Below are 21592 nucleotides of genomic sequence, written 5' to 3' on the forward strand. Positions count from 1 at the left end.
ACATTGTAAAACAGGGACAGGATGGGGAAAATGGAAAGAGTGTTTTGTTATCTAAGCTCACGGCTTGTCACGTGAAACACCGAGAGAGAGCCCAAAGCTATATATAAGCGACTCTCTTCCTCAAGGTTTGTGGTGCCTTTTTTTTTATTTTTTTGTTTGTTCTCTTTTGTATTTGTGGTGACTTAGTGGTGTTTAAATGCATGGAGCCGTTCACTCTGGGGAATCTGGCAACCTGTGCTTGTCCATCACTCTCCTCTTTTTGGTTTTTTGTGTTTTTCTTTTCTCTCCAAATCTAGCTGAAGAAGACTGGCCTTCTGCTCGCCCCAGCCTGAAGGCTCCACCGCCGAGGTTATCCCGAGGGGGCTACAGAGAGCACCCCTATGGTAGATATTAAAGGTGCACCTCGTCGGCGACTCCTGCTCAAAGACTACATTAATTTTCCTGTGTTCAACACTTAATCGACAATACAAGTAATAGTCCATTTCTATTTTTTTTTTGGTCCTTCCTTGCTCTTTTAACCCCTAGGGATGTGTGCAGTTGGGTACACTGAACACATCTTATGTTACCTATGGTGCCGCAGTGAAGTCAGCATTATTCTTTTTTTATAACATGGACTTAAATAAAAAATAACAAAAAAAAGGGAAAGACTAAATCCTAAAATGAAAGCACTTGGCAAGCTCTGTCAGTAAACCCACGCATCGAGATGCTGCTCTTTTGGTTTGTCAGACTTCTGTGTATTTTTCAGTCAAGGAAAAAAAACAAAAAAAAAACAACAAAACAAAACAAAATGACAAAAAAAAACAAAAGAATTTTTAAAAAGCATGCTGTTGTTACAGCTTTTAAGACTCTTGAGCCTTAGTGGATCCTGGAACGCCGGAGAGAAGAGACTGTAACAGAGAGACGTAACCCAGCTGTAGATATATGTCCTGCTATAATAAACTGTCTTCTTTAATTTGTTAGTTAGTTTGACGATGTTCAATAGCTTTAGTTTGTAAATTAAAACATTTTAAAAATGCTGTTTTAATGGGGTGGAACGCAACCAGCTATGTATGTAGCTAACTAAGTGGTCTGTTCGGTGTTTTAACTTGTATTTGTTTATAAAAGAAAAGAAAAGAAAAAACATTAAGCACCTAAAGTTCCTTGTGTAAGCTTCTTCTAAATAGGTGACCATAACTTGTCAATTCTGTTTTGTCATTAAAGCTGAAATTTTTTTTAAATTTGTAAAATTAAAAAAAAAGCAATGAATTCTTTGGTTTTTAGCACTAAATGCCTGCTTTATTTCTTCTTCATGAAATGGCTAAATTGTTTTTATACTTAATAAAAAAAAAAAAAAAGAGGGAAAACCAAACTCTAGAACAATAACAACAACAACAACAACAAAAAACTGAAATTATGTTTTTAAGAACTTTTGTGTAAAGATTTAAAAGCTGTATTAATACGCAGTGGTTGTTAAAAAAACTATAAAAAAAAAAAAAAAAAAAAAAAGCTAATAAGCTAAACTGTTACATGGTTAGTAATCTTAATGTATTTAACATGTTAATGGAGAAAAACTGTTTAGAACAATAAATGGATTTTAAACTATCCTCTAAGCTTGATCTTACTAAACACAAACTCTGATTGACTTGTTTGCACTAGCATGTCCCTCTCTGTCTCTCTCGTGAGAACGTAACGGAGATTAAAGAGGTAAGCCTGCCACTTACCACTCACTCTTCGACTGTCTAAATGCCTTTGAGTTTCCCTGCACATTTAATAAGCCATCCAACATGTGGACATTGCATAGAGTCACCTTCCTGTCTTCACTCAGAGCAGTGCACTGAATGCATTACCCAGTTGCCAATTAATGTCTTTACCAGCAGGTCATCAGTGTCACTGCCCGGATGTTTGTTCTTTTTTTTAATTTATTTATTTTCTTATTTTTATTATTATTATTATTATTATTACTATTATTTTTAATCCAACCTCAGCAGAACTGTATTTGTAATTTTCAGTGCGAAATTACGCCGCCCCAGTGTAGAGAGCTGATATTTCTTTTCTGACTAGTAGACCGAGATGCCGGATGATTATTAAGGAAATAGATCGCAGGACTCAAAGGATGACTAAACATTAAACAGGTAACCCTAACAGTAACTCTCTAATTTTGCGTATGCAACGCTAAGTTTTAAATGATAAAGTTACTAATAGTTAAAAAAGTAAACCTTCCAACTTTAACCAAAAAATAGTAGGTTTCTAGGCTCTTAAAAACCGCTAATTAACATTAAATAGTAGCTTCATTTTTATTTCTTCAATATATATATAACCCTGCAATCAATAAACAAGACTAAAACTAATATTAATGATGAATATCTTGCTAAACTTAAGATTTATAACCTACGATTTATCAAAAAAAAAAAGAAAAGATTGCAAGTATGGTTTAGGGCAATCAAAAACGGTAAATCCTTAAAAAGAACAATGAAATGATGATGGCTCCATTGTATCTAAGATTGGTTTACTTTTTTGATAGTAACAAGGAAAATGAAAAGCCTTCCATTCACTTTTGAATTGTTAAAGAAGTGCCTTGCAGGTTTTGTTCTGTTTGCATGCTCATTTCTTAATTAATGCTCTCTTTAGAGGTGTTGCTTTAAATGAAAAACCCATTCCTTACTGTTACTCCTGCTGTACGCTTCTCTGCATACAAATGACACATTTTCCTTTTACAGGTAGGAAACAATTATCAAGGAACTGCTCAGTACAAAACAAATGTACAGTATATACATAAATAAAAAAAGACATTAAAACGAACCCCAGCAGAAGTTCAAGTCCAGGTAAGCAGCTTTATTTGATCTTGATAGATAGATAGATAGATAGATAGATAGATAGATAGATAGATAGATAGATAGATAGATAGATACTTTATTAATCCCAAGGGGAAATTCACATTCTCCAGCAGCAGCATACTGATACAAAAAACAATATTAAAGATTGTTTTTACCTACATTATTATCAGACAATAACTTTTTATAATGTTAATGTTTACCCCCTGGGTGGAATTGAAGAGTCTCATAGTGTGGTGGAGGAACAATCTCCTCAGTCTGTCAGTGGAGCAGGACGGTGACAGCAGTCTGTCGCTGAAGCTGCTCCTCTGTCTGGAGATGATCCTGTTCAGTGGATGCAATGGATTCTCCATGATTGACAGGAGTCTGCTCAGTGCCCGTCGCTCTGCCACAGATGTCAAGCTGTCCAGCTCCGTGCGTACAATAGAGCCTGCCTTCCTCACGCAAGGGGCCAGTTTGTCCGTGAGGCGTCCCTCTTCTTTATGCTGCCTCCCCAGCACACCACCGCGTAGAAGACGGCGCTCGCCACAACCGTCTGATAGAACATCTGCAGCATCTTATTGCAGATGTTGAAGGACGCCAGCCTTCTAAGGAAGTATAGTTGGCTCTGTTCTCTCTTGCACAGAGCATCAGTATTGGCAGTCCAGTCCAGTTTATCATCCATCTGCACTCCCAGGTATTTATAGGTCTGCACCCTCTGCACACAGTCACCTCTGATAATCACGGGGTCCATGAGGGGTCTGGGTCTCCTAAAATCCACCACCAGCTCCTTGGTTTTGCTTGTGTTCAGGTGTAGGTGGTTTGAGTCGCACCATTTAACAAAGTCCTTGATTAGGTTCCTATACTCCTCCTCCTGCAGCCCACGATAGCAGTGTCGTCCGCGAACTTTTGCACATGGCAGGACTCCGAGTTGTATTGGAAGTCCGATGTATATAGGCTGAACAGGACCGGAGAAAGTAGAGTACCCTGCAGCGCTCCTGTGCTGCTGACCACAATGTCAGACCTGCAGTTCCCGAGACGCACATACTGAGGTCTGTCTGTAAGATAGCCCACGATCCATGCCACCAGGTATGAATCTACTCCCATCTCTGTCAGCTTGTCCCTAAGGAACAGAGGTTTTTCACTTACTGTAAGATTTCATGACTGGGCAGAGTTAAATCGAGGGGAAAAGTTCAGCACTGTTGGGCACAAAGGGGCACACATACTGTACTTAAGGCACCATGCCCATGAAAAGGATCTAATTGACACCCCCAGTCCTCACTGGTGCAGCCCGCCCATTTTACAAGTCACAGAATTAGTCTGACCACCTGTGTGGGGTTTCAGTCAGTATGGAGGTCTGACCTACATAATATAGTATATGTACAGTATATACAGAACAATATATACAGCATGTATACTGCATTTTATATGAATACCCATATATACCAATATTATCTATCTATTTATGTTTTATAAAGTGTATTTCATATCTACTGGCTCTATCTAGATAGATCGACAGACAGACAGAACGAAAGGCACTATATAATAGATAGATAAATAGGAACTATATAATAGATAATTAGGAAAGGTACTATATAATACTGTAGATAGATATGAAAGGCACTACACAATAGACAAATTATTTATCTATGTGTCTATCTATCTGTCTAATCCTGCCAACTACGCTATCTATCTATTTATATATAGGCTGTTCTATCTGCCAATCAGTAATCAATTTAGATCTCAGCATTAATGTTTCCAGTGCACCATAAGTCTCTGTTATATGCCATTTGATTTGAGGAAAAGTACTGTTAATAGTTGTGATGTGCTATCTGTTGAAATGACATATATATATATATATATATATATATATATATATATATACATACACATACAAGTACATCTGTATCTGTATGTATGTATATATACATATATATATATATATATATATATATATATATATATATATATCACACATACAGAGATAGTCATATGAAAAAGTTTCGGACCCCCTCTCAGCCTGCATAATAATTTCCTCTCCTTTTAACCAAAAAGATAACAGTGGTATGTCTTTCGTTTCCTAGGAACATCTGAGTACTGCGGTGTTTTCTGAATAAAGATTTTTAGTGAAGCAGTATTTAGTTGTATGAAATTAAATCAAATGTGAGAAACTGGCTGTGCACAAATGTGGGTCCCCTTGTCATTGTGCTGATTTGAATGCCTGTCACTGCTCAATGCTGATTACTTGGTGTGATGAGCTCATTAAGCCTTGAACTTCATAGACAGGTGTGTCCCATCATGAGATATAAAGGTATTTAAGGTGCTCAATTGCAAGTTGTGCTTCCTTCCCTTTGACTCTCCTCTGAAGAGTGACAGCATGGGATCCTCAAAGCAACTCTCCAAAGATCTGAAAACAAAGATTGTTGAGTCTCCTGGTTTAGGGGAAGGCTACAAAAAGCCATCTCAGAGGTCTAAACTGTCAGTTTCAACTGTAAGGAATGGAATCAGGAAATGGAAGGTCACAGGCACAGTTGCTGTTAAACCCAGCAGGTCTGGCAGGCCAAGAAAAATACAGGAGCGGCATATGAGCAGGATTGTGAGAATGGTGACTGACAACCACAGATCACCTCCAAAGACCTGCAAGAACATCTTGCTGCAGATGGTGTATCTGTACATCGTTCTACAATTCAGCGCAATTTGCACAAAGAACATCTGTATGGCAGGGTGATGAGAAAGAAGCCCTTTCTGCACTCACACCACACACTTGTTGTCGCTTGTTGAATGCCAATGCTCATTTAGACAAGCCAGATTCATTTTGGAACAAAGTGCTTTGGACTGGTGAGGCAAAAATGGAGTTATTTGGTCAGAACAAAAAGCTCTTTGCATGGCAGAAGAAGAACACCGCATTCCAAGAAAAACACCTGCTACCTACTGTCAAATTTGGTGGAGGTTCCATCATGCTGTGGGGCTGTGTGGCTAGTTCAGGGACTGGGGCCCTTGTTAAAGTCAAGGGTCAGATGAATTCAACCCAATATCAACAAATTCTTCAGGATAATGTTCAAGCATCAGTCACAAAGTTGAAGTTATGCAGGGGTTGGATATTCCAACAAGACAATGACCCAAAACACAGTTGGAAATCTACAAAGGCATTCATGCAGAGGGAGAAGTACAATGTTCTGGAATGGCCATCACAGTCCCCTGACTTGAATATCATCGACAATCTATGGGATGATTTGAAGCAGGCTGTCCATCAAATTGAACTGAACTGGAGATATTTTGTATGAAGAATGGTCAACAAGACCTCCATCCAGAATCAGACACTCATCAGAGGCTATAAGAGGACAGCGTCTAGAGGACAAAAGGAGGCTCAACTAAGTATTGATGTCATATCTTTGTTGGGGGGCCCACATTTATGCACCTGTCTAATTTTGTTATGATTCATATTGCATATTTTCTGTTAATCCAATAAACTTAATGTCACTGCTGAAATCCTACTGTTACTATAAGGCATGTCAGATATTTAAAGGAAGTTGCTACTTTGAAAGCTCAGCCAATGAGAGACAAAAATCCAAAGAATTAAGAGGGGTTCCCAAACTTTTTCATGACTGTATATTATATATACACACACAATACAGTACAGTATGAATATATATGAGAAAGAGAATCAGAGAGAGATAAGGACTATGGCATACTCTCCATCTTTCTCTCCGCCTCTTTGTCCGATGGTGCTGTGAATTTTTATGGAATGTCTTTCTTTAATTTTACCTGCATTTGTAAATAAGTGCCATACTTTAAAGTTATAAATGGACAATACACTATTTGACACCTGAACTGAATAAAACCACCCAACCCCTTTTTCTGAACCCCTCTTTTTCTATTACAGGCAGGTGCAGCCTCTCCCAGCAGCACCGGGTGCCAAGCAGGCAGGAGCACAAAGGAGAAAGCGAATGATGTCAGGTGTGCAGCCTACACATGCTAAGCCCATTTCCAGTATTCCTACAAATCCACATGAGATGTCATTCCATTTTTCTTTCATAACAGTTTGGCTGCTAAGTGTATTTCATTGGATTTATTTTACTTTTTTACTTTGATGATTTCCTACAGTCTCATCCAGGGTTGCTTGCATAGCTGTAAAAAGTACCCAGAAATGATACTTGAGTAAAAGTCAAAAGTATTTTTATCAAGTAATTCATACAAAGTATTTCAATTAAAAATACTTGAGTAGAGGTTAAAAAATAAAAAAGATCTGCTTTTAAATGTAGTCACGTACCAAAAGTAAAAGTCAGTCATTTTCTAACCTGCTTCATCCTGATCAGGGTCACTGGAGCTGCTGGAGCCTGTCCCTGCTAGCATAGGGTGCAGGACAGGAACAAACCCCACCATCGCAGGGCAAACACACACACACACACACACACAGGGGCCAATTTAATGTCACCAGCTCACCTAAACTTCATGTTGTTGGAGGAAACTGGAACACTCAGAAGAAATCCACACAGACATGGCGAGCAGATGCCAACCCTGGTCTCCTTACTGCAGGCACTGTGCCACCCCCAAAAGTAAAAGTACATTTTATGATAAGTAGCCTGTACAAAGCTTTTTCTAGAGAACACAATACATTAATTTAATTTTTAAACACCACTAGCACAATATTTGTGCTTCAGCAATGCACTGTAGAATAATAAATCCCGCACACGCAGTCCTACCTTTGAGCAGTCCGTGTGACGACGATGACCTCAGGTGTGGCACCAACTGATGTTGGCTTCTGCAGATCAGTAAGCTGTTTTGGGTAGCCATCTTGCAGCACCTCAAGTCCTCATGCACTACGGGATGTGCAGATCCATAGCGGATACCCAAATGTGCAGCAGCAGTGGACAACATCTTCCCCAATGTCGATGTTTGTTTGATGGTTGACCAGATTGAGCTTCGTTGGTTACACTTGTTCTTTCTCCGTTAACCCTTTCTGCTGCTGTTTTCACTTCCGTATTGAGCCGACATCCTTTGATGAACTTCAACAGATTTCCCTCCTTCTTCCCAAACGGCATGTCGTTTAACAGTAGTGCAATCTCACAATGGAGGGGAGCGCCCATGTTCATTTCAGCATGGCTTCAAATAGAGCAGCGGCAGAGTGTTCTGCTGTGTGTGCTCAAACTACACATAAGCCATCACAAACGTGGTGGAGTGGGTAAAGCTTTGGACTTCAAACCCTGAGCTTGTGAGTTCAGATCCTACTACTGACACCAATGTGTGACCCTGAGCAAGTCACTCGACCTGCCTGTGTCCCGAAACCGAAAGACACGGAACTGATTGTATCATAAAATGTAAGTCTCCTTGGGGTAACTGTCTCAGCTTCTGTGCAATGCAGTTACCGTTTCATTTTTACTTTTTGGTTTACCCCTCGTCCTTTGTCGATTTTCATAAAGCGTTCGACTTGGTTGATCGAGCTTCCCTGTGGGACATCCTGAGGGTTTGCGGGATCTCCTCGAGGTTGCTGGATATCATGGCCGGCCTGTACTCTGGTACTGTGAGTGCTGTGCAGAGTGGAGGCAGGACCTCTGTGTTTTTACCAGTTGATTGTGGGGTCTGTCAGGGGTCTGCTCTGCTCCTACTCTGCTCAGTGCTTGTATGGACTGGGTGTTGGGCAGGGTCGTGGGGTCCAGCAGCTGTGGGGCTTCTGTTGGTGAAGAAAGATTCACAGATCTTGACTTTAGCCCTGTTAACTGCTTCAAGTTCCTCGGAGTAAACATCACCGAGGATCTGTCGTGGAACCTCCACATAAACACTGTGGTCAAGAAAGCTCACCAGCGGCTCTACTTCCTGAGGAGGCTGAGGAAGTTTGGCATGAATGCCAACATCACCTCAAACTTTTACAGGAGTGTGGTCGAGAGTCTGCTGACGGGCTGCATTACGGTCTGGTATGGGAGCTGCTCTGCCAGCAGCCGGAAATCACTACAGAGAGTGGTGAAGGCAGCAGAGCACATCACGGGCAAGAGTCTCCCTGCCATTGAAGACATTTACCTCCATCGGTGCTTGCGTAAGACAAGCAACATCATAAAGGACCACAGCCATCCAGCACGCCAGCTGTTCTCCTTGTTACCGTCTGGCAGACGATACAGGAGTCTGGCTGCTCGGACTACAAGACTTAAGAACGGTTTTTATCACCAGGCCATTCGACTCCTCAACAGCAACACCTGAACACTTAATTATACTTTCTGTACATTACACCTACATTGCACTACTCACACACACACTGTACACACTCTGAATACTGACTGGAACATACATCTGCACTTTATGGAATATGCATCTGTACTTATAAAACATTATCTGTGCAATAACTGTCATTTGTACTTGCTGCTCATTCATCTCATATTGCTCTATAACTTTCTTTAAAACATACACATTTTATTTTATATGGCTAGTCTATTTTTAACTTGTCATTTTTTTTTTTAGCTTTATTGGATCTAGGCTGAGTGACTTGTTTTTCTCGTCATGCACATTTCATTGTATGTTGACCCTGTGTTAACCTATATATGACAAATAAACCTAAACCTAGATGACTTTGCCAACGCTGCTGTGATCTTCGTGGAGTCCATTTAGGCTCTGATCGGGGCTCTCAAGAGACTGAGCGAGGAGTCTGAGTGTCTGGGATTGTGAGTGTCCTGATAACCAACATCCAGGCCTTTAATGACCTCTTAGGGACGGCCATCAGCAGCGTGTCTCTCTGCGGAGAGAGTGTTGACCTCAGCAAGAGGCTTACTTACCTGGGCAGTGACATTCATGCGACTCTGGTGACTCTTCCTATGAAGTCAGTAGACGGATTGGGAGAGCATGAGAGGGGTCATGAGGTCACTGGAAAGGGATTTGTGGCGCTCCCGATATCTATGCAAAAAGGACGAAGGTCCAAGTCTTTACAGTCCTGGTGCTTCCTGTTTGTGAGACATGGACGCTATCCAGTGACCTGAGATGGACTCCTTTGGTACTGTGTCTCTTCGGAGAATCCTTGGGTACCGCTGGTTTGACTTTGTGTTGAGGGAACGTCAGTTATGGCCACGGTTTTCAAATTATGGTACACGTACCACTGGTGGTACTTCAAGTCATGCCAAGTGGTACTCGTGTGGTCCTTTATTTTCCACAAATCGATGTTGCTAGAATGCCAATATGTTTCATATAATCATATATAGCATAAGTATACTACTGTAAATGCGTGGAAGACTCCAAGCTGGCTTTTATTAGCGCGGGCACCCATTTCCTTAATTAGTTTAATATCACATTATAGTCATTATAGTGATTATAGGGACTTTTTCTTCAAAACAACACAGGCGTAAATTAATGATTCATTGACAGTGGTACTTCAGTTTACTGGTCCTCGCGTAGTGGTACTTGTTCAGAAAAGTTTGAAAACTGTGGAGTTATGGCACTACGGCCATGTGGCTCGTTTCTCCGAGGTTGATCCTCAGATCCTCATTGTTGGGGACCCGAGTGGCTGGACACAGGCCACAGGGTCTCCCACTTAACACCTGGCTGTGGCAGATTGAGGGTCATTTCCGGAGGGTGGGACTGGACAGCGTGTCTGCTCGGGGGGGTTGCCAACTGGGATCCCAAGCTGTTTCATCGTGTAGTGGGTGCAGCAACACGCCATACCAGTGCAGGCTCCCCAACTTGACTTGACTCGTCCTTTGTTATTTTACACCTCTGGCTCCTTCCCATCCTGGACCAGATGCTTTCTGGGATTGGCTCCTGCTTTCTGCAACCCTGCAATAAAAAAAAAAAACTGGCTTTAAAAAATTGGTAAATGATTTAAATGATGCATTACAATACATGGGCGGCACCGTGGCACAGTGGGTAGCGCTGCTGCCTCGCAGTTGGGAGACCTGGGGACTTGTGTTCGCTTCCCGGGTCCTCTCTGCGTGGAGTTTGCATGTTCTCCCCATGTCTGCGTGGGTTTCCTCCGGGCGCTCCGGTTTCCTCCCACAATCCAAAGACATGCAGGTTAGGTGGATTGGCGATTCTAAATTGGCCCTAGTGTGTGCTTGGTGTGTTTGTGTGTGTCCTGCGGTGGGTTGGCACCCTGCCCGGGATTGGTTCCTGCCTTATGCCCTGTGTTGGCTGGGATTGGCTCCAGCAGACCCCCGTGACCCTGTGTTCGGATTCAGCGGGTTAGATAATGGATGGATTACAATACATTTTTCATTTTCTTCATGGATAACTGTTATTCTGTCACTCAATCATAATTTATTTGTGATATTTGTATTTGTTTTTTTTCCAGTCCCGCGGTGGCCTGATGCACTAAGTAAGTCTGTGCTTTTGGTGCTTTCTGAGGTCCCCGCTCTACACTTGGCGTTAACATGAGTTTTGTATGTGGATGAAGTTAAAGTGGCACTCAAATGTTCCTCCAGTGATGACACTTAATGACACTGTTAGAATGTGTGTGGCAGCGGACATGGCAGCAGTAACCCACATGGGCACCTCCATGAGAGAATTCCTAAAACGGTGAAGACCAAAGGAAAATAAATAAAAACAAAGCACCTTCAGCGTGGGAAAGGTGCCATAGAAATAAAATGTATTATTAATTATAATTACATTATGATGATGTCAAAAATATAACATATTTATAATACACAAAGGTAAGCAATAGAAAAAGTAATTTGGAATAAATAAATTTGGGAAAAAAAAAACTTTCCCAACAAGATCACCAAAAATGCATATTAATGCCAGGAGTAAAAGGGTCCTCGGACCCCAATTTAGTTCAAATGCTGTGTCGAAGCACTCGATAGAAGTGACAAAATGACAGAAATTACAAGAAAGTCATTGCAAAGTAACTTTCACTAATGCTGAATATAATTATTAACATCATTGCTGCATTAAATGAAACCAAGTGTCACTGATGAGGTCCCCTCCATTTTCACGTCCCCGCATGGAGAAGTTGGCCATCAACCCAAAGACCCCCCCCAAGTCAGGAGTGAATCTCATTTTGTAAAGCTGCTTAATCACTTGCTTCTGACATGGAGCCCCCGGGTTTGCAGCCTGCCAGTCTGTGTGAGGACAAGAAACGGAGAAGGACGGAACCCTGAGTGATTCCTCGCCGGTGACACTCCAGTTATTTAAGCCTCGCTTTTGTTTACTTCAGGTAGGAGTTTGCAGCTAAAGTGTCCAAAGCTCACGTTATCAGGTGCTGTTTCATTGTGATTACAGCGGTGGGCTTTCTCACCGAGTTCATCCCGGCCAATGCTGGAGTACAGAAGTCTGGCTTGGTGGCAAGCTCGTGGGGCCAAATGAGAACACACGTCTGGAGACAACTCGCCAAAAACGTCTGTAGGGAATCGCAGCAGAATCTGCCACGGAAAAGACTCCGCCCACGGGGTTTGCTCCTGGAAACCCACCCTTCACACTTTAGTTTGCAGTGTCCCGTTTCTGCACAGACAAATATGTGAGGGAGTGAGAGAAGAAGAAACACAAGTAAAGACTCAACACTGAGACAGAATACAGTAGCAAGAAGAAGTATGTGACATGACCCGTGTAAGAAGTGACCGCACAGGCAGACAAGTCAGAGAACCAAAGAAAGGACGGGGCACCAGCCTGGTCACCCCGTTTAATATCAACAAAAAAGACAGCCAGTAACGACTCCAAAACAACAGTAGTGATATTAGCAGTAAGCGTTGTCATGGCTAGTAGGAGCTCCGTCCTGTGATCTAGTCAGTATAGCACCTGATGCCATCTTCTGGGAATGGGCTGGTGTTATAGGGTGGAGACCGGAAGGCGCAGATTTTCCTTTGGGTGATGGGGATGGAATCATTCATCCCTTTTGGTTGTTTTTCTTGGTTTCAGAGGGGGAAGGAGAACCCCTCTGTTAGCATCAGTGCCTCTCTCTCTCGTCCCGGGGTGGTACTGCCTACCTCATTTAAGCCAGGGAGGTGGTCCCCAGCCACACATGCATGACCACCTGGTTTTCTGTATCAATGGGTTTGCATTAAAGTGATCCTGTTTTCGGGCGGCACGGTGGCGCAGTGAGTAGTGCTGCTGCCTCGCAGTTAGGAGACCTGGTTTCACTTCCCGGGTCCTCCATGAGTGGAGTTTGCATGTTCTCCCCGTGTCTGCGTGGGTTTCCTCCCACAGTCCAAAGACATGCAGGTTAGGTGCATTGGCGATCCAAAATTGTGCTTGGTGTGTGTGTGTGTGGGCCCTGTGGTGGGTTGGCGCCCTGCCCAGGGTTTGTTTCCTGTCTTGTGCCCTGTGCTGGCTGGGATTGGCTCCAGCAGACCCCTCGTGACACTGTAGTTAGGATATAGCGGGTTGGATAATGGATGGATGGATGATCCTATTTTCAGCTGTGTCACAAGTATAGACAGACACAATATGCTTACCTTAACAACACACAATATTATAATCTTTCAAGTATTTATTGATCACACCTATCAAACATTCACAGTTTGCTCTGGAAGAACCGTCCTGTTAAAACCAGAACACAAACGCAATTTTTAAATTACACGCTAGCCGCAATGGATAGAAGCTGACGCAATCCAACACATTTGCAGTGAATTATGGGTAGTTTGGACACGCACAAAACAGCTCTCTGCCTTTAGTCCAGTTGAAACTACATGGACACTCTGCTACAGGGCCGCACCATTGTATGATAGATAGATAGATAGATAGATAGATAGATAGATACTGAGGGACCTTCGAAAAGTTTCTGCACTTTTATATTATCATTGGAAGCGGTGAAGTCGGAAGGACAACGCTGGGAAAATTGCATCGCAAAGGAAGGTGACTATTATTACAAAAGTGATGTCATTTATTTTTGAAATTCTTAATAAACAGAGTTAAAAAAAAAAGCACAAACTTTTTGAACATCCCTTGTGGAATAACGTCTCGTAGCGAGAGATCTTTGGGCAGAGGGAGTGAGACCTGCTGAAATCCGCTGAAGGATGTTGGTCCAGTATGGAGGTGAAAACAGCATTTATGAATGGGTAGAAAGGCTTAAAGCGGGAAGAAGATCTGGTCGACCATCAACATCGCGCATGAGCCCACCATCGACATGGCGAACGCCTTCATCTGAGAAGACCAGTGGATTACGTTGTCCACTCTAGCTGCACGTTTGGATATCTGCCGTGGATCTGCACATCCCATAGTGCTTTGATGACTGTCGATTTCGCACAAGATGGGTACCCTGACAGCTTACTGGTCCGCACACAAGCCAACATCCGTTGGTGAATTTCAGCAGGTCTCACTCCCTCTGCCCAAATAAATCTCACGACAACGCGCCGCTCATCATTGGTGCAGTTGCTGTGTTCGCTTGACTTTGACTCCAACTAGTCTAACAGCAGAGTTCTGCGCCATTGTTGTGATGGGAAATTTTGTATTCAAGTTGATTAATATTTTGTATGTCTTTATTTGTAACATAGACTTAGCAAATGTAATATTAGTGTTGGATTAGTGATAATAACAGCAATGGTTTGATGGTTTAAGAACCCCTACCCCCTTTTAGGACTAAGTCTCTTTGTAATTTTACGACAGGGTTAGGTGAAGTGCCTCAAACAACTCTGGCTAATATTTCTCTGCAGGACTCTCTCTCAACCCCCACAGGAAAACCAGGCTGCCTAACTGCCAAGCTTTACCTTAACACCTGGTTTGGAGGGCAGGTGTGAAGGTGTTCTGTCCCCCCATTGGTCTGACGTATGGCTACTTGGAATTGGCTTGTATCAAAAGCCCTTAAGTACCAGGACGCCCTATTGGCTCTAGGGGTGGGCAGAAAACCTATACATTTGCTTGCTTTACCTCACTCTCTCTCTCTCATACCAAACTGATGAAAGAGCATCTCACACACACCATGAACTGAGAAGGACAACACAATGAAGAGCACGGCTCGGCAGCCATATTGAGACAGGCATGTGGCCTGAAACCTGACCAAAAATGAGGACTTAACTAGAGACATTTTAAGTAACTAACAAGTCTGTGTGCCACTTGAAAGTACACATCAGCATTTATCAGGCTGTATGGTTGCCAATATTCAAATGCACGTTGCATATTGTTATTATTTATGAATATCTATATATATAATTCACTAAGCCCACAGAACAGGCAAGACAACCATTGGATACGCACGATATAGCCACGCCCGCCAACGCTAAGATGATGGGATACGCCGACAACTCACAGAGCCACGCCCACCGACAACACAGTGCCACGCCCACCAACTCTAAGACCATAGGACGAGAACGCCTGCCCACCTGCCTGACTGTTAAAATCTGCAATGGTTTTACACGCTGGTAACTCACAAACTGCAACAACTCACCAAACAAGGACACCCTGTCTCTCAAGGCATTCACACTGCCGGAAGACAATCATGGGATACGCAAAAAATAGCCATGTCAGTCAACTCACAAAGCCCAGCCCACCAACTCGAGCACGCGTCCACCCACGCTCTCAAGGCATTCACAGTGCCTGCTCATGTGCCCGGACGCAACAACTCACCACACACAAATTTTGCTTAATTTGACTCAACACGGGAAACCTCACCCGGCCCGGACACGGAGAGGATTGACAGATTGATAGCTCTTTCTCGTTTCTGTGGGTGGTGTTGCATGGCCGTACTTAGTTGGTGGAGCGATTTGTCTGGTTAATTCCGAAAACGAATGAGACTCTCTACTGCTAAATAGTTACGCGATTGCCAAGCGTTCGGCGTCCAACTTCTTAGAGAGACAAGTGGCTTTGAGCCACGTGAGATTGAGCATTAACAGGTCTGTGATGCCCTTGGATGTCCGGTACTGCACGCGCGCTACACTGAATGGATCAACATGTGTCTACCCAGCGTGGGTAAGCCGTTGAACCCCATTCGTGATGGAGACCGGGGCTTGCAATTGTTCCCCACGAACAAGGAATTCCCAGTAAGTGCAGGTCTTACGCTTGCACTGATTATGTCCGTGCCCTTTGTACACACAAATCGCTACTACCATGGTCGGGTGACTTGGTGGATTATATATAGAAAAGCAGCCAGAACTGCAAAGAACAATGAAAAGACAACGTGGCTCAGAGGTGCACAGACGACAGCGACTCAGGTGAGGAGTTGGGGGCGGCACATGAGCAGGCAGTGCGTACTGAACGATGATTGTATGTTGGTCCGTAGCGTGCATTGTTGCAATGTTACTTTTCTAGGTGGTTTATTAAATTACGGATTTTTCAAATGTTCATTTTTTTCCCTGTGCTTAAAAATCATTAAAAAAGCGGCGTGATTATGTGGTGTATGCTATGCCGCAGGTTGGCTAGTTATCAATAATACATTATTTAAAGTGCAACTTAACTCCTGCTTGTCTTTTACTACACCTAATTGCCTGAGATTGTAGATGTCGAAGGGAAGGTGGGGAGAGAAGTTATATGGTACAATACCTGATAAACAGTGGCAACTCTGGGAGATCGGAGGCATTCTGACAAAGGCTACATATTAATAATACAAAAGGGGGAAAGTAGAGTCATATATTACTCTACCAAGAAAAAACAGCCGTGTGTGTTCAAATTACCCATAAGCCACCGCAAATGTGTTATATTGTGTCAACTTCTATCTATGGTGGTTACCGCGTCATTTTCAAAATGATTTACTCTCATACTTTCAACAACTGAAGTGTGGAGTCAAAAAAATCACGGCTAGGTTTTTGGCCTGAGATGACGCACACGAGACAAGATGGGCTAAATTTCTGAAAGCGCGTCTAGTAGACTTGGAGAGGTTAAATAAATTAACCCTCGGCTTCATCGTCATTAAGCTAGAGAAAGTTAATCATCGATCTAGCCTTTAATGTATGTCCTGACCCAGCAGGAAAACTGATAACTAGTTTCTTGAGTAAACCGGGAAATGCTTGCAAAATAAAACGAAGCGACCGAAACTAAGATGAAAGGAATAGATCACGGTCGATAATCGGGCAAGACACGAAACTTAATCACAAAAGAATTCAGACATGGGAAGAAGGTTTTATCCTCAGATCAGATAAGGCGGAGTGCAAAAGGCTTAGATAGATAGATAGATAGATAGATAGATAGATAGATAGATAGATAGATAGATAGATAGATAGATAGATAGACCGACCTTTCATCTCGTCTGCTGATCGTGACCCCGGAGAACGCAGGACGCGCCCCGACAACGGTACACATATCGCTTCAATAACGGTAAAAGGCTATAAGATCTCGAATTTCAGCCCTAATCCTCCTGTAAACGGTGGTGTTTTAATCGCTATCTTTCACTTGTGTCATTTTTGATTTGTATAATTCCGGTATCACAGGAAGGTTTTTCCAACCTTACAACAATTGAAAATGTCCTCCACACACACAGCCCCGTTTATATGTCTTTTTTTTTTTAAGGAGAATTTTTCTAGCCATCGAAGATCTACCCATCGTGACCGCAGACGTGGCACTCGGGGTTAACGAGCTCTCCGTTTCTCCTTGCACCCCACCCCACTCTGAGCTCCGCCTCCACGAGGCATTGGGATTAGTTTGAAAATCTCAGCTCTGAATCGGCCGTCTCATTGTTCCCACCCACTTTTAAACCAAATTCACTCTTGGTTGTCTCCAGGCGTACGTGTTTGTCACCTTTGGCTCTCCCAAGATTAAGCGAGGCCTAACTCCGATATACAAATGTTGCTTGGGTTTCTGCTGGGATGTTGATGCTCCACTCCGATTGTGTATTGAATTCTCTCTCTTTTTCTTTTGGTCTGTTACTGCAGATTACAGTTCTTCCTATCCTGCTGCAGAATGCTGCTCCGGCCATGAAAAAAAAACAAAACGATTTTGTAATATGTCTTCTTTCTTATATTTGATTATTATGAAGATGATGATAATGATGATGAAACCTTTATTTATTACAAAACAGTTACGATACAGGTAATGCAATGCATCCACAGCACATGCAGACAAACTCTTCACTTTCCATTTCCACATGTCACTTATTTTCTATCCACGAAGGCCATCCTTCTTTCTTATAATGGACCCCGTCACACTGCAGCGTAACCGCTGGCCCACCAGTGCCTTTTGAAAATGCATTGAATGAGTAAGAAGAGCGACTTCATGTACGACACCAGTGAGGTCTGTATGCTCGAACACCAATCGGACATCCAGGTTTTAGGAGGTCAGGCTGTTGCCATTAAAACAAAAGGTCAGATCTGAACGCACTTGGAGTGGACAGTAGAAAGCGGTCCTGTTAGTCCCAGCCAGCGCGGTCACCCCACACACGCAGACGTCCAATAGCATCAAACAGAAGCCAATACAGCGAAAAATGACCCTGTGCTCATACTTCAACAGCCCTTCGGACGACGCATGACATTTTAAAGGAGATTCCGAGAACTTCCAACTTCTTTCCACCGCACTCATTCATTTGACCGAAGGTGACCGGAGGTGTCTGTGTGGACCCCATCTCCACCACGATGGAGGAGTAGATTTGCCAGATGAAGCAATAATTTTAGAATCCATTTTATGTTTGCACACCCTGCCTACTACCACAAAAAAAATTTAAAAAGAAAAACAATAAATCTTTTGCTACATTGGTTTTTCTGGCTCTTTTGTCCTAACAAATAAAAAAGAAGGTCTGTCTAAGCAAGCTGCTCCTGTCACTTTCTTATTGTGGAAAGCTTGTCCAGTGGGTGAGATTGGTGGGATTGGCTCCATTGTTTTCTAGGCAAAGCAGAAGCCAATTTTTAAAAAGGACTGATGGGGTTTATCTTGCGCCAACACGTTCGTCATCTAAGCGATACAGTGACACGATGTTAGAGGACAATAAATTGTTGATGAATGAACAAAACTGTTGAATGTAATTCAAGGAACGGTACGTTCAGATTTTGTAATGTGCTAGTGAGACCACCTCTGGAGAATCCTGTGTGCAGTTTCTGGTCACCAAGCTACAAGAAAGACAGAGCGGCACTTGAAGCTAAGCAGAGGAGAACAACCAAGTGCATCTCACAAGCTTGAGGACACACTCTGAGAACTCGGACCTGTTTAGTCTCCAGCAGTGGAGACTACGTGGGGAACCAATCAAGGTCTTCAAAGACCTCAAAGCCGCCGATACATTACAGTTGTGGCCAAAAGTTTTGAGAATGACACAAATATCAAGTTTCACAAAGTTTGCTGCCTCGGATTTTATGATGGCAACTTGTACCGACTCCAGAATGTTCTGACGAGTGATCAGATGAATGGTCTGTCTTGGCCATGAAAATGAACTTCATCCCAAAAAACCACTGCATGACAGCCCTGCCACAAAAGGACTTGCTGACATCACTTCAGTGATCATCTCGTTAACACGGGTGAGAGTGGCGACGAGGACAAGCCTGGAGGTCACTCTGTCACACTGATGGAGTTAGAATAGAGAGCTGAAGAAGGCTTCAGGACACCCAGGAAAGTCCAGCAAGCGCCAGGACCATCTCCTAAAGTCGATTCAGCTGCGGGCACCACCAGTGCAGAGCTGGCTCAGGAATGGCAGCAGGTAGGTGTGAGTGAGGCAAAGACTTTTAGAGGATGGCCTGGTGGGTGTCAAGAAGGGCAGCAAAGAAGCCAAGAAAAACCATCGGGGACAGACTGATATTCTGGGATTGGACTATTGAGGACTGCTGGGGTCAAGTCATTTTCTCTGATGAATCCCCTTCCTGATTTTTTTCCGGATACCCCAAACAGAGAAGAAAAGGTGAGCAGCTCTACCATCAGTTCTATGGCAGGCCAACAGTAACCCATCCTGAGACCATTCATCTCAGCCAAGACAGTGCAGGGCTCACTCACAATTTGGCCTAAGAACACAGCCTTGAGTAAAGAATGGGACCAAAACATTCTCTGAGAGCAACTTCTCCCAACCATCCAACAACAGTTCAGGGAACAAAACATTGAAAGTTGGGGTCTTTGGCCAGGAAACTCCCCAGACCTTTAATCCCATTGAGAACTTGTGGTCAGTCCTCAAGAGGCGGGTGGACAAACAAAAACCCACCAATTCTGACAAACACCATGCATTGATTATGTAAGAATGGGCTGCCATCAGTCAGGATTTGGCCCAGAAGTTGATTGCCATCCTGCCAGAGTGAATGGCAGAGGTCTTGAAAGAGAAAGAAGGGTCAACACTGCAAATATTGAGTCTGCGCATAAATGTCATGTCATTGTCAATAAAAGCATTTGAAATTTCTGAAATGCTTGTAATTCTACTTCAGTACACCATAGAAACATCTGACAAAAAGATCTAAAAACACTGAAGCAGCAGACTTGGTGAATACCAACACTTGGGTCATTCTCAAAACTTCTGGCCACGACTGTAGGTCCATCAACTAACCAGTGAATTACGTACTCAAGGACACCGGTGGAAATTGAAGGGAAGAGTATTTAGGACTGAAACCAGGAAGTTCTCCTTTCCATATAAAAGTTGTAGGACTTTGGAACGAACTACCAAGACATGGAGTTGAAGCAGAAACCTTGAGAACCTCTAAGAAGGATCTGGGAGAGCTTAGCTAAACAAAGGGGCTTGGCGGCGTGAATGGTCTCCTCTTGTTTGTCACATTTCTCAGGTGATCGTTGCATAAAATTACAAGATGCAGTGTCCTGTCTTGATATCCCACCTCCGAGTGTTGTCTTGAGGAGTTTGTATGTTCTCCTCATATCCACATAGATGTGAAGGTAAGGTTACTTGGTCAGTGTGATTGGGCCTCGTGACAGACAGATGTCTCGTTCAACACCTTGGCACCCTCCGTTACATAGATTTGAGAATTTATGTTGTATGCGTAGGAGAAGCAAGAAGTCATAAGAAGAGTTGGGGCACCACGGGCTACCTGTTTGATGATGAAGCAGTAGGAGTAGCAAGCACAGGTGTGGAGAACCCCGTGGGGTCTTGTACCTCAGATGATCCACATGTGTTTCTATAGCAGATGAAGGGGTGAGACAAGGCCTGGAGCTCGAGGTGATGCCCTGGACCTTCTGATAGACCGGCTCGGCCAGGTCCAAGATGAAAGGTTGGCAGCCAAAAAAGCGTGAAGGATAGGGGAAGAAGAAGTGAAAAGGAGCCACCACAATAGAATCGGTAATGAACTGTTCTGCCAGTCACGCTCGAACAGACCACATTGTAGACTCGGCCCACCTGCTTTGTTTGGTTTTAGCTCCTGCTGACCCCTCTGAATTGCCTTTTGGTTAGCGAGCAACTGCAACGATGGTGTTAAGTGAGCCTGGAGATACACATATACTTAGATGTGGTGGTCCGGGATGATCTGCAGCTGCAGAATTCCCTCATGAACCCCCCCCAGGCAATTCAGAGGGGTCAGCAGGAGCTAAAACCTATAGCCATGAGCCAGGCAATGAGAACACGTAGCAATACAATAGGATGCAAACAGGGCCTAGTGCTCTTTATATGCTAATCCAAAGAAAATGCAAACAGTACGGTGCTCCTTCCATTATGAATAAATAAATAAATAAATAATCCATAATAAAAGGAAATGTGCTGGTGGAGGTTAAAATGTCCAATAAATGATTAATAAATATTCCAATTATGAAAGCGGGATTAAAATCACTGGCTGGTTGCCATCCTTTAAAACAATCCCGAGCCATGCTACTTCCCCTCTACTTACTCATACAGGTCTCTTCACCCAGAGGAGATGCCCACCAACGGGCGCAGTCCTCCTTTAAAACTGGCTGAGGTTACTGTCACACCCACCCTGGGCATTCAGTTGGGTTCTCTGCAAGCCCAGCTCCTTTCTCCCAGCGGGAGGCCGAAAAACAATGGCGGCAGGTCATTCAGCAGGAGCAACCTCTGAAACCTCGAGTGCCAGCCACACGCTCACCTTTAGGACCCTCATTCTAGACTGCTA

General features: G+C 43.3%; 1 protein-coding gene and 1 long non-coding RNA gene across 8 annotated transcripts in view; both read left to right on the forward strand.

The window, feature by feature from the left end:
- The window catches only part of khdrbs2 (KH domain containing, RNA binding, signal transduction associated 2), a 784395-nt gene that overhangs the window by 420933 nt on the left and 341870 nt on the right, over positions 1-21592 (forward strand). Inside the window, exons 9-10 of one of the 7 annotated variants that reach the window (XR_007933519.1) lie at positions 297-470; positions 2697-2785. The exons of 5 other annotated variants lie outside the window; for them this stretch is intronic. Coding sequence is in view for 1 of the 2 variants with exons in the window: in XM_051919155.1 (XP_051775115.1) it covers positions 297-394 (98 nt within the window). In the remaining variant the exon portion in view is untranslated. Of the gene's footprint in view, positions 1-296; positions 471-2696; positions 2786-21592 lie in introns of those variants that run through there. One more of the 7 variants, XM_051919155.1, reaches the window with a different exon arrangement.
- LOC127525910 (uncharacterized) lies at positions 6460-18311 on the forward strand. The gene is made up of 2 exons (XR_007933533.1): positions 6460-6746; positions 11056-18311. It is a non-coding gene; the product is annotated as an uncharacterized LOC127525910 (long non-coding RNA).

Source organism: Erpetoichthys calabaricus, chromosome 15 (genome assembly GCF_900747795.2).
Source record: "Erpetoichthys calabaricus chromosome 15, fErpCal1.3, whole genome shotgun sequence".
NCBI classification, from domain to species: Eukaryota; Metazoa; Chordata; class Cladistia; order Polypteriformes; family Polypteridae; genus Erpetoichthys; species Erpetoichthys calabaricus.